At 32.8% G+C, this 16,580-nt stretch overlaps 1 protein-coding gene across 1 annotated transcript; it reads right to left on the bottom strand.

Annotated features, from left to right (window-relative positions):
* Positions 1-9,740: 9,740 nt before the first annotated feature.
* Positions 9,741-14,022, bottom strand: LOC131643726 (rhomboid-like protein 19). Its single transcript, XM_058914027.1, has 8 exons — positions 13,794-14,022; positions 13,577-13,716; positions 12,159-12,219; positions 11,875-12,041; positions 10,972-11,077; positions 10,658-10,860; positions 10,420-10,557; positions 9,741-10,146 (listed from the first exon to the last, which is right to left on the bottom strand). Exons 1-8 carry the CDS (start codon positions 13,827-13,829, stop codon positions 10,044-10,046), a joined length of 954 nt encoding a protein of 317 aa, XP_058770010.1. The 5' UTR covers positions 13,830-14,022; the 3' UTR covers positions 9,741-10,043.
* Between the last annotated feature and the right edge of the window lie 2,558 nt (positions 14,023-16,580).

Genomic DNA, 16,580 nt, shown 5'->3' on the forward strand with positions numbered 1-16,580 from the left:
CCCAAATTCCTAATATCCTTGAAAGGGTTAGTTAATCATGCTATGTTATGATGTCATGATGTCATGATGTTATGCGAATGCAATGCATCAGATATGTCGTAAGATAATAAGGACAAACAAATCCTACAAACGAAACCTGCGAGGAAAACAAAGATTAGTAGCAAACACAAACAAGTGACACAAGTGTCCTTAGGTTTAGAGGCTTGCATGAAGTCCATAGGTAAGTACACTCCCCACTGAAGTTTAGTTGGTTCAACCTGTCTTATATAAAGATCGAGTTCTAGGGAGCTCATATCATTGACCTTTCTCGAAGGCACTATTTCAGTTCAACAATCGAATCACCGACCGAAAACGTCCTGAAAGTTCAGTCAATATGAGTGTAGCTTCGAGTATCAACCAACTTCAGTCAGAACCAAAGCCATCCATCTCTCTACTTTCTAATAGGCCAAAGTCAAGTTCAACTAGGGTTCTAGGGGCAAATTAGTGCTTAATGACACCATGCAGCAACCAAATGTTTCCTCAAGTCGGATCCCAAGGAACATCAGGACAAACCAAAGCGTCACACTAACGATGGCTACCATATCAACCATAGCGGTATACGTCGTACAGTCTCCTTGGTCTCATGCCATATACCTAAGGTACACTAGATCTAGGTGTAGGATCTTTCACACAAGGAAATACCCAAACAACCCTTGAAATATAAATCAAACAAGTCAAGCAATTTAAAGTGATCCTAGCTCTAAGGTAACCCCTCTTTTATAATAGTCCCCAAAAGAGTCGCCGGTTCTGTAACACGGTGGAAGAACTGACTTTTAAAATGTTGCGGATAGCAAGAGTCGCAATTGACTTTTATTTTATCCAATTGGAAAGGCAAAAAGAACAGGAAAGACCTTTGAAAAGACTTTGAGTTTGGGGGGTAGGTTATACAAAGGGAAGGTGTGAGCATCCTTTGTATCCATGGTTATCCATGGGCTCTTAATTGCTTAGCTCACTTGTTTATTTGAATTGTTTGAAAGAGTGTCGTGTGTGAATTGAAAAGATTTGAATAAGGACTTTAGCTTGTAAATAAGCGTAGCCTTTTTGAATTTGATTTGAAAAGAGTGTGAAAAGTAATTTTGAGTTTGAATAGTGAGTAAGCATTTAAGAGTACCTACCCTAAGATTGTCTTTCTTGTTCTTAGAGTTTTCGTTTGAAAGGGCTATCCATACCATAAGGAGGGTAGGTAGACTTTTCCTTGGATTTAAAAAGGGTCATCGAGAATTATCGTTCGCCATTAGGCTATCCATACCATAAAGAGAGTAGGAAGTCTCAAGGAAGGATATAATAGTCATTTTAGGCAACCAATGAGGATACCTTAGCATTCCAAAGGGATGATCATCATCTTATCATAGGCAACCTCGAGGGACAAGATCATATACATTTGTAGGCAACATCGAAGGGACTTATAATCTTTGATGATGATAATGAACTGAGGGCAACATTTGCTGAGGCATCCTCGTATCCAAGGGACTTGACTATTTTTAATCGAAAAGGCAACATAAGAGGAATTATCCTAAAGATGTGTGTGTGCATCAATCACGTGAGCTGAATTCAGTTATGTTATCTTGAATTATGTGAGCTATGTTCAGTTAATCGTTGTCACTCCCTATCATACTAACCACGCAGTTAAGAGTAGTTATAATGTGCAGAAATTAAAAGTCCTACACTATTACAAGGCTTCGGGGAGGGGGAATTACAAACCAAAAAACCGGGGGAAAAGACAGAAAATAAAAGCAGAGAATAAACCATAAACTATTACAAGAAAACTTATTGCGACCTATACACATTTTCTAGAATTGAAAGGACAAATAAAAAAATAAATAAATAAATGGCATAATTAACTAAAGGCAGAAATTAAACAAGCATTCGACAATCATAGAGTTTTGAGATGAGAAAAGAAATTCGCGTGTTTTGAAAAAAATTGAAGGTTAGAGGCATTTGTGGTGATAAATCCTAAATCTTAAAGGTTAATAGAATAAACCTAAAAATAAGGATTAATTTTAAATAAACCTAAAATAATTAGTCTAAAATTAATGATTAAAAATTTGCCCAAAATTAACTATTAGCCTAAAAACCCTAATGGTTAAAAAACCTACTGACAACATTTACCTAAGGGAGAAACCTACAGTTAATGGGCAACACCTACCTTAAGATTTTTATGGGAGAGCTAATTACTAAGCCTAATTACACTAAATCGAAACTACAGACAAGAGGTTAATTGATGGAATAAAACCTAAATTCTAATTTACCTAACAAAATTTATAAAAATCTACATTAGTTTAATTAAGTTTATTAATAATTAAATATTGATCCTGATTTTTAGATAATTAGACTAATTAACCTAAATAAATTAACCTAAGTTTAGGGTTATATAAATTATTTAGTTATGTAGTTAATTAGTTTAAAAAAGGGTTAAAACAACAAAAAAGGGAAATTTAAATGATAAACAAAACAAACTAACCAAAAACCAAAAGAAAAAAGAAGAACTTGAATGGGCGTTGATCCTGTACGTTGCACCTCTGGAGGTACACCATGGGCATGCATACTCTGGGTCCTTGGATGGTGCGCTAGGAATATCTTGTGTTGATGCTGTGAGGGTGCACGATTAGCCTTTGTGAATACGCTGCGCACGATCTGTAAGAATAACAGGAAAATATATGAAAAAAATAATGAGCTTGCAAGGAGCAAGGCTCGAAGCCACGACCTTGCCCTCCAACCCTTAGAAGCGTTGTCTGGCCAATTGATCCATATGTTTTTGTTGTTCTTAAGACGGGCTTGCATTATTATATATGAAAATGGTCATAAATGAGAAGAGTCAAACAAATACAAACCGGGCCCACGCATATTGGGATAAGCGAATCAGTGATTGACAGAGAGGACCAAAGACCGTTGATTGGCCAATGGCGATTCATAAATATGCCCCGCATGCTCTGAATGATCCCTATGTCTTTTAACCACCGCACACGACGGTTTCCGCCTTCGTCTCCGGTGGCCTCCTTTGGCCAAGAACCTGCAAATCGAGTCAAACGAAAGACAAAAACTCCCAGATCCACTAAATTCGATGTTGCGAATTCAATGGTACGATTAGTTTCCACTGAAAACACCTGTAGCCACGAAAACGAAGCTCCACCAGGTTGTTGCCCTAACAATGGCAATTCTTTGTTCCTACGTTAAAGCTTCCAAACAAAGGTTCCAAACAGTTTCAAACATGATTATGAACACATGTATGCACATTGAATCCATTTAAACAACATGAAAATAAATATTGAGTTCGAAGAATACGTACAAACCGGAGTTGTTCACAGGGGACGATCCGGACGTGCTTTAGCTCGAAGGATGGATGGAATGAATCCCTGGGAACCTCAGGAGGATGGTTGGATGCTTCAAATCGATCGAAGATGGATGGAGACTAAGATTCGGTCATGCCCTAGCTTTTTGCAAAATTTTCTCTTCTTGTAATATATATAGGGTTGAAACTTTGGACAAAATCACATCTTTGATGGGAGAAAAATTGGGAAAGTATTTGATTGACTTTTGCATAAAATATTACTATATTTGGCCAATCCTATTTTTTTCAAATTTTCCTTTTAATCTCATCCAATGAATAGAATTTATTTAGATCTTAATCCAAGAAATAGATTGATTCCATAACCATATGATCATCTTATGATTTATTTGATTTTATTTGACTTTAAATGATTAAATCAAATGTAAATGAAATAATATCATAACAATAAAAATATTTGATCCATGGACTCCCTTTGGGCTTAAGATTTCGTGGATAGCTCAAAATTATAGGCCCATTGCTCAAAGTTGGAATTTTGTCAATTAGGATTTCACACATTTCCCAAAATTTTCCCAACTTGCACCAGTCATAACTCATTCAATATTTATCATATGGAGGTGATCTATGTCTTTTTGGAAAGCCCAAGATGTCCTCTACAAGCCACTTTGGAACCTCTTTTTCAATTGGAGATTTTATCTTGAAGATATGGCTCCTGACAAAATATAGCTTTCTGCGAGCTTCTAGAAGGACCTGTAATGTATTAGCTCCTATCTCTCGAATGGTGCATTTCTTGGTCTTGTACCCAACATCAAAGTTGTAGAGAATTGAATTTCCTTGAGAATGAGCTTTGGTTGGGTAATTTCTGATGAACCATGTGGAAGTTATGATTAGTCAATGTTCAGTTGACTTTTGGTTCAAAAACCCTGATTTAGAAACTTTGAGTTTTGTTGATTTCTAAACTTTTCTTGATGAATCATGATCAACCCTTTATCAAATAATGAATGTTACTTAAAAATAAGGATGTTGACCAAAAATCAGGAATTTTGACTGTATTTTGACCACAGTTGACTTATTAGGTTAAACTAGTTGACTGTTGACTTTCTGAGCTTTTGACTGAGAAATCTCTGGAACTGAGGCTTGAAGGTTGTCATGGGGTTAATTTGAATCATAAGAGGTCATATGAATCCTACTTGAGACCTCGATTCACTCATCTTCCTTAAGAGATCCAAAACCCTAATTTGAAGGCCTTTGATCAGGAGAGTGTGTGCTTAGTCCAACCTTGAGCCTTTGATACTTGAATAAGCTTAATAGTAAAAATATGATGGGCAAATTTTGGGGTATGACAGTTACCTTCCATCAATTGATAGATTCAAAAGTTATGTAACAACATGTTCATTTTAGCAAATTCATTGATAAGTATGATGATTTCTATTGCACCAAGTTATATTTGTTGTTGCTACTTTTGTGTTCATTTTAGCAATTTCGTTTCCTTTAATTTTGTAATTAATTATCACATACATTTGCTTTATGTTGATTCTAATATTTATGGAGTAGATGGTTTTTCATAGCAGGTTTTGTTGGAAGTTTGGTCAATATTGTTGTCGTAAGCAGAAAATCGTATATTCAATAGTATGTAATTAATTTTATTTGTTAACCGAATGAAGTTGTTTAAGCTTAAGTTTCTCACCATACTGGATAATTTGCACTTAGTTTAAATGTGCAAATTTTTGAAAGCTTGAAGTTGTGGTTCTCACACCACTCACCAATTAAGTTTTGTAACACACAGTTTAGTTTGGTGCTAATTGATGATTAACCTGTGGGTGTCTTGTCTTTAGGAATAAAATGATATGTATACATACTACTTACCTTAAAGTATGTTATATATATATATATATATATATATATATATATATATATATATATATATATATATATATATATATATATATATATATATATATATATATGGGATGACTCAAGTGAGAACACTTGGTTATTATGAGAAATGAGAACAATGAATCATGACCATTATAGCATATATATATATATATATATATATATATATATATATATATATATATATATATATATATATATATATATATATAGCATATCATATGAGAATGACATATTTATATGAGAATGTGAGAATGAATCTGAATCATTGGATTTTAAAATAAATGATGGAGATTATGGGTGAATCTTTTTTTTCTCTCTCCTACATCATTTATTTCAAAATATAGGTTATAGTGTATATTTTGAATCAAAGTGAATATTGAGATTATAGTGTATGTATCACATCTCAGAACTATCCATGTGTCTCTCTCATTGTAGCTTTAAATTTTCTCAAAATTTGTTTTTCTTCTTAGACTTTGTTTGCGAGATTGGAGGTGAATGAGGGTTTTGGAGAGCTTGATTTTATTCATAACACTGGAACTCCATAAATTGGGGAAACTCAAAAATTGTATTGAATGAGAGTTTTGGAGGACTTACATATATTTTCCAAATATCTTTTGGGTTGTTATACTATTCTGAAAATTAAAAATTTAGTAATGATAATGACTCTTTTATCATTCTAAACAAAATAATTTTTTAAAAAATGTCAAATATTTTTCTATATTTTTTTAAAATTTCACTTTCGGAAGTCTTCCCCTCCCCTTCCCTCCAAACTCGCAAACATAACCTTAGTTGTTATATTAGAAACTCACTCATTATATTTATTTGTTTTGCAAATTTAATTACTTTTAATTTTTTAATTCTATTAATGTTCATGACCTACTTTTGATAATATAAATTTTAAATTTAGTGGCTTACAATTACACTCGTAATTACAAAAATAAAATATAATTTAATAATTTAAAACATATTTAAATCTTTTTGATGAGATATCTTTCAAAAATTCTCGAGTGTTACATCACACTATCTTAAAAGAACAGCTCGCAAATCTCTTATATTAGTTGTCGATAAAAGTTAACCATTGATTACTATGATTACTATGGTAATTATAGTTGTTGATCCACCATGTCCCAAATCAAAACTACCGCCTAAATCAACAAGATGAGAAAGAATTGCGTTATCAATGCTTAGATATGCTTTATATTTCTAAAATTCATCCTATGTTTAATTCACAAGGAAAGAGAATGAATTTTAAAACTAATTTATTTTCTTATTTTTAAAATTCTACAACATTCATATTAAATAAAATAGTTACGGGAAACAATAATTTTGAATGTATTTTACTAAAGAGAAAGTTTTTTCATTTATAAACAACACAAATAATTAGACAAAAAATATTTAATGTTTTAAATGCAAATAAAAAATGAATAATAGTACAAAATTCAAGGAATAAAATAAAATTCAAGAAAAAAAATATAGTCATAATAATTAAAATAATGAAGTTGGTGTGAAAAAATAAAAATGAAAATGATATTGATTTGAAAGGAAAAAAAAAGAGAAGAAATGAAAGTAACAATGTTTATGTTCGTGAGATTGACTAGATGTTGAAGTAAGCTTTAGCCACAAAAGAGAAAAATCTAATGTTAAAAAAAACAGTTAGATAAAAAACTTAAAGTTTTAATATTTTCTGCATAAATTAGGATTATTGTATATATATATATATATATATATATATATATATATATATATATATATATATATATATATATATATATATATATATATATATATATATATATATATATATATATATATATATATATATATATATATATATATATATATATATATATATATATATATATTCTCCGTCTCATAATAAGTGTCTTTTTTGAGATTTTCAAATTTTTTAAGAAAATGATTAATTATGTTGATTTCAATGATAAAACGAGTCTCATTTACTAAAATAACTTTATTAATAATAGGTAGTGGAGTAATTAAATGAATTAAAATACAATAAATAAGGATAAATTAGTGGGAAAAAATAATAAATATTATATTGATATTTTAAATGGACAAATAATTTGAAACAAATAAAAATTGAAAAGATGACACTTATTTAGAGACGGAGGGAATAGTAAATTATATTTTTGAATCTCTCCCCTCCAAAAAAATCTGATTTAAGAAAAACAAAATTTCACTCGACAAGAAATTTTGATCTGCTTCTTTCCCCTCTCCTCCTAAAAATATTAAATCAAACACAATTCAATTAAAATATTCTCTCACCTCTCCTCTCAAAACTCCCAACGAAATAGACCGTTAGAGGATAATCTTATATGTTTCATTCAATGGCCAGACTTGATAAATCATGAATATGTTCACACATGTAAGTCAAATGAGTATATTTAGACCATTCATTAATTACACAATATAGTTGGAACAACTTTTAAATCATGTGATTTTAGAGTTGAAATACATTTTTAATGAACAAAAGTTTGCAAAATCAAATATGTGTAATACAACTTCTTTCAATAAATTTTACATGGATGAAATCAAACATTATAATTTTTTATCCAAAAATAAATTAATTATAAATTGAAAACAAGCATGAAAAAATAAGCATGAATATCTTCGAACAAGTCAAATGAATATATTTAAATCATTTATTAATTAGAGAATATAGTTGGAACAACTTTTAAATCATGTAATTTTAGAGTCTAAATACATTTGAAGGATGATTGTAAGTAAAAAAACAAGCATGATCAATAAATACATATAAAGATTTTCTTACATGCAACTCAAATGAACTATTTAGATCATTTATTAACTCGAGAACATAGTTGGAACAACTTTTAAATAATTTAACTTTAGAGTGTAATGCAATTTAAATGATTAAAAGTTTTAAAAAAATCAAATATGTGTCTATGCATTTTCTTTCAATAAAATTTGAATGAAACATTATAATTTTCATTAAAAAATAAATTAAATTTAAATAAAATCAATTATATATATATATTTATATATATATATATATATATATATATATATATATATATATATATATATATATATATATATATATATATATATATATATATATATATATAGAGAGAGAGAAAAAAAATGGGTGATGCACTGACAGTGTAAAATATATTTGCACTGTCAACCAATCACCACCCATGTATCCAAAAACTTAATGACATGGTACATTTATGATTTTCTATTCGATGACAGTGTAAATTTATTTTACACTGTCAGTGCACTACCTTTTAACTCATATATATATATATATATATATATATATATATATATATATATATATATATATATATATATATATATATATATATATATATATATATATATATATATATATAACATCCATGTTCACTAATTATACTAATGTTGGTATTTAGGCATAATTACGGTGATTAGTGATTGAAGGAATGAATTTAGATGGAATTAGCAATGCAAGGTGTGCTTAGTCTTTTGAAGATTAAGTCAAGGGCAAACTAGATTTTTTGCTTGTGGACTATAGAAGCCCTTGGTACACTCTGTAACTCATTTTTCTTTCTCTCATTTTCCTTCCACACTTAGAAAACAAGCAAAAGCAAGAGAAAGAGAGGAGAGGGAAGACCAAAGAGGAATAAGGGAGGAGAAATCCAAATTTCTTCTTGCATGCAACATCATCATCATCCTCATCATCAATTCAACCTCTAAACTTCATCCACAACTCTTTGAGATGGGTTTCTAGGTAGTATCCTTGGGTAGATTTTAGGGTTTTATGATAAGGATTTTAGGGATTCTTTAGAGTTGTGTGATTCTATGTTCTTGTGTTAAACATGTTGATTTTGTGTTTAATTTATGATTTATGATGCTTGATTGTGTTGCATGTTGTTATGAATCATAAAGATAATTGATCTTTGATCATATGAGTATGCTTGCTGATTTTCTATGTTGTTTTACCTGCAAATCATGTTAATAATGGTCATGCTATGATTGGGAAAGCTTGGAATGAGAATATGATGTATTGGGACTGGTTTTTATGCAGAAAACATGGATATTAGCTTCTGGTTCAGTGGTAAATCGATTTACTGAGGATGTAAATCGATTTCCCTTTGTAAAAATCATGTTTTTAGCTTTTGGTTCAGTGGTAAATCGATTTACAAAGGATGTAAATCGATTTCCCTCTGTAAAAATCATGTTTTTAGCTTCTGGTTCAGTGGTAAATCGATTTACCTATAGTGTAAATCGATTTCCATGACCCTTTGTTGTTTCGACAATAACTTGAGTTTCACAATTCGGATTGTGACGCGGTCGGAGGCATTGGGAAGCTTACGTTAAGGGCTATGAGATGCCTAAGCTTCCACAACTATAGTAAACTCTTAAGTAATAATAGCATACATGTGTATGTCCATGAATATTGATTAATAAAATATATGACTTTGGTAAGGTGAACCTTAAGATACCTAAATAAGAGTAATTACCGGAAGTTGGCCAGCTATTTGAAGAGTAGAACTAACAACAGATATAATTTCACGTCCAGTATTAGATAGTTTATAATTGACATGTTCTAAACCTTACACTACATAACCAATAGTATATTTAATAGGAACACATGACATCTCAATCACGTGACACAAGGAAGAGAAACTTAACTCTTATGAAGATCAAGATCACAGTCCAAAGACAAATTCAAATCAAAATATTTCTTTAAGACAAATAAGAAAAAAAAAATCTCATTTCTATACCAACTGTAATAATGTCCCTCATGATAATTTCATTTTGGCCGAACTTATCTGAATTTACAAAATCTAGGGCATTATACATTTCCTGCAGCACTTGTATGCAATTCCCCTGCACTCCGTGAAGTAGCCAACCTCTCGTTCGCCAACCTTTCTTCCAGTGCTCTGGCACCTCTTTCTCTGCAAGAGAAAAGCAATCAAAATGGTGAGTTGTTTAGTGCATTATACTAAACAATGCTATGACAGATTTTCTAGTTTACGAAAAAAATAAAGCTCAACTAAATAAGAAAAGAATGCAATATACTTCTATTGTTTATCTGTCTCTCTCTTTTTTTTTTGAATGGCTATTGTTTATCTATCTAATTGTCTCTCCTTATGACTGGCCACACTGGTAATTTATGATTTACTATATGCTAAACTAGGTGAATTACAAGCACAGAAAAGGGGAATTACCGTCTCCTAGATGCCTCAATAGGGTCAGAACCTGGCAATGGTTCGCTTCCAACACTGTAATCTTCAGCATCATCAGAAGCATCGGATCTTCCACAGAGCAATCGATGAAATATTGACGCAATAGGATCTATTACCGGTCTACAAGGCAACAGATGCAAAAAAATTAGAAGTTGCTCAGAAAGACTAAAGGAATTTGTAGTTCATAATGTATGACAAGCAAACCAAAATCATAACTTACCTTAAAAACTCTGGGAAAAATGTTGAGAATGCAAAATCCTCACTTGGGTCACCCTTAAGCTTTGTTTCTGGCTTTTTCTGCCAGTATCTCAGGTAAATCCAGCTCATATATGTACCAAATATAACAGTTGGGAGATATGTTGTTGCCTCTATTATCCAGAAGCTCAGAGCAATACAACATAATAAACTGATAGAAGCTAGCCACTGAACAGAAAATGAAAGTGGTACCATATTTAGGTCCTCCTCATAAACCTATTGTTGCTGGCAAGCAAATTAAGCAATTACAAGTTAAGGAACAAGGTGAGAACATCAAACCTTCATTTTTATCTTGAGGAAAGGAATCTCTTGATCTGGTATAATTTGCTTGATGCTAACCAAGAAGCCTGATATAACTCCATGAAATCCAGAAAGTGGCGTATACCTAGAATATTTGCACAAGTAAAAAGACAAGAACAAATTGGATTAATGTGCAAATAACACACACAACATCTATTAAGATTTTTAATGTAGCATAGAATAAAACTAACTTCAAGACCTGTTTCAGATTTTCAATACTTAAACTTTGCTTCATAAATAATGGACCAACAATGTTTCTATTGTTGAAGCAAAAAAAAGACCCAGTAATCAAGCTTCCAATAAAAAATAGAGTTACAAAGAGCGGTGTGAGGTTTGGAAAAGAGGGTAATCAAATAAATGGGGGTGGGAGGAAGATAGGGTAGATAACAGCACAAGCGAGAAACAGAGTAGTCAATAGCGGCCAATAGTGGCGCTATCCCGCTATAGCGGAGCGAAGGCCGGTCACTACGGGAAGAGCTATAGGGTAAATAGCGGGGACGTAGCGGTTTCGATCAGCTATCTTTTTCCCGTTTGAAAAACCAAAATTACCCCTTAAATTTAAAACATTTTAAGGGTAATTTTGGGTTTTTTCAATCAAATTTGAGTTGAGACTCAACTCTAACATTCCTTCACCGAAGTTTCTGTATTTCAGCTGTTCCAAAGAAAAATCACAAGTTCCTCCCTCATCTCTCTTTGCACTATGTTCTTCCCTCCGCATTTCATATGTTTATAATTATTATTCATGTACTATGTCCAAAAAATGATCAAATGGCCGCTATCCCATTTTTAGGGTCGGCCACTCCACGCAGCTATCCGGGATTGACTATTCTGGCGAGAAACATAAAATATAATCTCATAAGGTAATGGATTTGAAACACTTACAGATAAATCTCCTGCCTTGTAATGTAGTATAACGCAATAGCAGTGATGAAAATGCACACAGAAGTTAAGGTGTTAACTATAAAAATGAACTTTAGAAATTCCCTGGGACCCCATACTGGTTCAAGTAGCTTGCCAATGAACAGAAGACAAACTATGCTGATAACTACCTATATAAACATACTAATGTTAATTGAGAAGTTCTCCTTGAATCAACAGATTCATCTCTCAGAAAATGCAATGAATGAAATATTGCAACATAATTCAATAGAACAGCATATCCATACCCCATGTACAGTTTGCTCAACGTAGCCAGCGGTAATGAGGTTCCACGCAAATGGTATTGTCCTGCAAAATGAAACCAACAAAAAAATAACTTCCAAGGCAACTGAGCTTGTATTTATTAGGAGTATATTCTTAAGCATGAAATTACCATACATCAAATAACATTAGGAAGAGAAATGAATGAATATTTTCTTTTATATCAAACCAAATTGTATTAATCAATGCTTTAAAAACCGAACCAGAACTCAAATTGGCGAGACTTCAGGATCATGGTTCAATTGTTTAAACCGCTCAAACCAAAACAAAATTACGGTCAAACTGCTCAAATAATGAGCCATAGATTGCAAAGGTGGATGGTTCAACTGGTTCAATTGCTGATTGATTTTAAAACAATGGCATTAGTATGAGCAGAGTAGTCAATAGCGGCACTATCTCGCTATAGCATTGGCCGACCGCTATGGGAAGAGCCTTAGCGATGCAGAACACTATAGCGGCCGCTATAGGGTAAATAGCAGTATAGCGGAGCAGAGCGGTTTCTGGCCCGCTATCCTTTTCCCCTCTAAGCAACCGAAATTACCCCTTAAATTAGCAATGTTTTAAGGATAATTTTGGGTTTTTCAATCAAATTTGAGTTGAGACTCAACCTTAACCCTCCTTCATAGTTGTTTATGCACTTAATGAGTCATGTGTGCTTTGATTTATGAATATTTTATGAATTGAATTATTTGTTTAATAATTTTACATTAAATTTGTCCAAAAAATGATCAAATAGAGCAGTCATCCCGCTATACGCTATTCTGCTATCCTACTTTTGGGGGCCACTCTACTCTATCCAAGAATGACTTCTCTGGTAAGGAGTACAAGAGTTATTTCAATCTAATACACCAAAGGTCGACAAGAATAACACCAACAATTAACAAAAGATACAACAACCTAACAACCAAAAGAGAGGACCACCAAAAGTGGAAAAAACTGCCATAGCCCAAGTTAGAGCCTAGAGACTCCACACAACTAAACTTTTGTACTTTTGAGAGGCCTTGCCTAAGAAGTTGAAGTTAGCTTCAGTTGAGTTATGAATTTTTTTTAAGTGGACTTATTTAACCGTAAATTAACCGTAGAATATGTGTATGGAGGCTCTTTTTGCCATAACTTAATCATGAAAAAATGTGAGGCCCCGTGCTTTGCACACCCCAAAGATGACCTTGGAGTGAGTTGTGCTCTCTATGTAATGCTAATGCTTATGCCTAAGTTAACCACAGTATTTTAGCAGCACTTAATTTTTATCAGAGCTTGTCAAATAAATTTAATAACATTGAATAGAAGCAACGAAAACGTATAAATGAAGTGACTAAAGCATAGGGAAAAGGAAAACATTTGAATTGAAATTAGAAATTGAGAAAGAGAAAGAAGAGGTAGTTACCTGGCGGGAATGAGGGCGACGTAGGTGATAGCAGACGGAAAAAAGTTGAGAACAAGGTGCGCTGCAACGAGGACGAGAGCGAGACCTTTGCAGAGTCGAGTGAATCCAGACACCGACACAGACGATAACGTTCTTGTGCCCTAAATTCAATTCAAAAACAAATTCAAATTTAATTGAATCCGATTCAACCGATATGCATCACATTCTCGATACATACCTGTGACTGTGAGACTGGAAGAGAAGGCGTGCTCATCGAGTCTAGATCGAACACTGCGTTTTTGCGATTTGAATCTCAAATCTGAAGATGATGATGATGATGATCAGATTGACTTGATTTTGCCGAGATCTGAATCCACCCCTACGAACGATGTGTTGTTAGTATTGTTTGTAATTAATTGTGTACTGATGAAATAAAAATTACCAAAATAGAAGCAATGTTCATTATACTACTAATAAAGTTACTAACTTCGATATAGAATAAGCTTTGTAGGTGAATACATTATGATTATACATAAAGCAAATGTTAACTTTTAACTAAATATAGATTTTTTTTAAATTGTATTTATTTTTTTTAATTGAATATTATTCTCTGTTTTTTATTATAAATTTTTATTGAAAAAATTATGTCAAATAAATTATAAGTCGTTTTACAATATTGATAAATTATTAGTATTATTTTTATTATTATACTCTTAAATATTTATTGGAACAATGTTGAAATTTAAATTAAGATACATGATCGTTTAAACAATATTGAAACTATTGACTGGGACAGGTAAACAATATTTATAAAGGGAGTTACTTATCTCACCCTAAATGGTGGAAAAACACCCTAAGTGGTGGAAAAACACTCTAAGAAATTCAGAAAATGCCCCTCTGATTCAATAAATGTATTTCCATATACACCCTCAACACACCACAATACGCCTAAACTGAGTCTCACCCCATATGTTTCCCAAAACTTATTCTAAATGTATCATCGGATCCGCTCCATACACACCCCAAGCATCCCTCACTTAAACACCCTCATTTGGACATAAATGAATTTGGAACAGAATCCAAATATGCATTTATGTATTCTCTCTTGACAGTGATTTTTTTACTTTGTTTTATAAATATACTGATTTAATTGACGACGCATTATAGTTATACTATCATATTAAATTTTACATAATTTAAATTATACACTAATCAAATAATATGGAAATGACATATATAAATGAATGAATTCGGAGAACACAATGAAGTCAAAATAAAGTACAAACGATAATAGTGTTCCTAATACAAATAATATATACTACTGTGTATGACGGACTCAGACCTCGTGTTCTTATGTTGCCTCATGTACTATAGTGTCTCATATGCCTCCCTCATGATGGCATCTAGAATGTCCCTCGCCTCAGAGCCTTCCGGAAAGACTCATTTGTATATACCGGCTTGCGCAATATCCATGATATGCTGACATCTAGGAAACACATGAACACCATGATCTATCATATCTTGCTCCTCCTCTAGTATCTCCTGATGAGCTAGTCTAGGTGGATCTTCCGAAGCATTCAATGTCATATAAGGATGTGACACCTTGGAATACATAGATGTAGCCATGTGCAGCACTTTAGTCGTTAGAAGCTATGGTACTTTGTGTCTCATCTGGTACCAAATGATTAAGGTAATCATCAAACATGGCACCTACATTTCTCTGTGCCATAGAAGGGGGAGCAGAATCAGATGGGTCTTTAGGAACAAACTACATGGAGTCGAACTTCTGCATGACGCACTCAGGCATATGTAGATACAAGATATGTGAACCACAAGCCAACCATCCATAGTAGAAGGCTATGTCGTCTAATAGAGGTGTCACACTACGATCGACGTACATATGGAAATGTATATCCTCTGCTACTATGTGGTCTAGATACACTTTGTATGGCTTCATTGCCTGATTTCCTCTGGCCGGGATGAATGCAAAAGCACATGGCTTATCCTCAGTGTAGGTCGAAGTACATGACCAGCGAGATATGTGTGGGAAGTGCTCGAGGATTCAATACTAAAAATGGTACAAATGAATTACTATAGAGGGGTAGCAAAAGTGTTATGAAAATGACACAAACATTAAAAAATGCAGAAATATTATTGTCAACAATATGATCCTTCCCTTCATCTGTTTGGTCTCTACATATAACTGTCAGCTAACTTGGAGTATAGGTAGACCAAACAAGCGGCCTCCTAGTTGTACTCATATATCTGCTCAAAGTCAACGAAATATCTCAAGTAAACCACATCCACATAACTGGCACTCTTGTCCACAAAAATGGACGTGTCAACTAGGTACAACATGCATGCTCTCAATGCGTGTGCTCTATGCTGCATAATCTGGTCATCATCGCCAGCGGTCTGCTCTACCGCATGAAGTTGTTGTTTATACATCCTCTCCAGGAATCGAAATCTAGCATGAACCCCCTCAAATGAATTCTAACTCCTGCATGGCATCCCTTGGGTCAGCTCCTAGATACTCTACCATCATCTCCACTGCATCATCTATGTTAATCTTGTCGTTGTCTAACAATCTCCCCTGATCAACAAGCATGAGACATCGTCCCAGGTGATGGGCATCTCACCGTGTGGAAGATGAAAAATGACGTCTCCGAATGCCATCTTTGAGAAATGGGGAAGGAGAAGGGCGTGACACATTTTTTATTAAAAGCGTCAGGAGATGCATCTGTGTAAAATTACACAGAGATGCATTTTCGTAATTCTTTTTTTACATAACTTTAGGGTCTGGCTCAAAAACAGATGTGATTAGGATACGTCCAAATATGCATTTCCAAAATTTAGAGGTAATTTTAATTTTTTTCACTAGAGATGAGGAATCAGTGAGGAAACAATGCTTATGGTGCCTTAAACAATTTCCTTTATGAAAAAAATATTAAATCTGATTCTAATTGATAACACAAACAAACAATTTGCCCCGTAGAGTTCATAAATTAACATAGCATTTTATATC

This window comes from Vicia villosa, linkage group LG1 (genome assembly GCF_029867415.1).
Source record: "Vicia villosa cultivar HV-30 ecotype Madison, WI linkage group LG1, Vvil1.0, whole genome shotgun sequence".
Classification (NCBI taxonomy): Eukaryota; Viridiplantae; Streptophyta; class Magnoliopsida; order Fabales; family Fabaceae; genus Vicia; species Vicia villosa.

What these genes read in the sequence shown, in the direction of transcription:
- LOC131643726 (XM_058914027.1), bottom strand. Translation starts at nt 13,829, where the DNA reads ATGAGCACGCCTTCTCTTCCAGTCTCACAGTCACAG. An exon ending in ACAAGGCAGGAGATTTATCT is followed by an intron (nt 11,078 to 11,874) that starts GTAAGTGTTTCA and finishes CAAATATTCTAG; the next exon opens with GTATACGCCACTTTCTGGAT. An exon ending in ATTGAGGCATCTAGGAGACG is followed by an intron (nt 10,147 to 10,419) that starts GTAATTCCCCTT and finishes TTTCTCTTGCAG; the next exon opens with AGAAAGAGGTGCCAGAGCAC.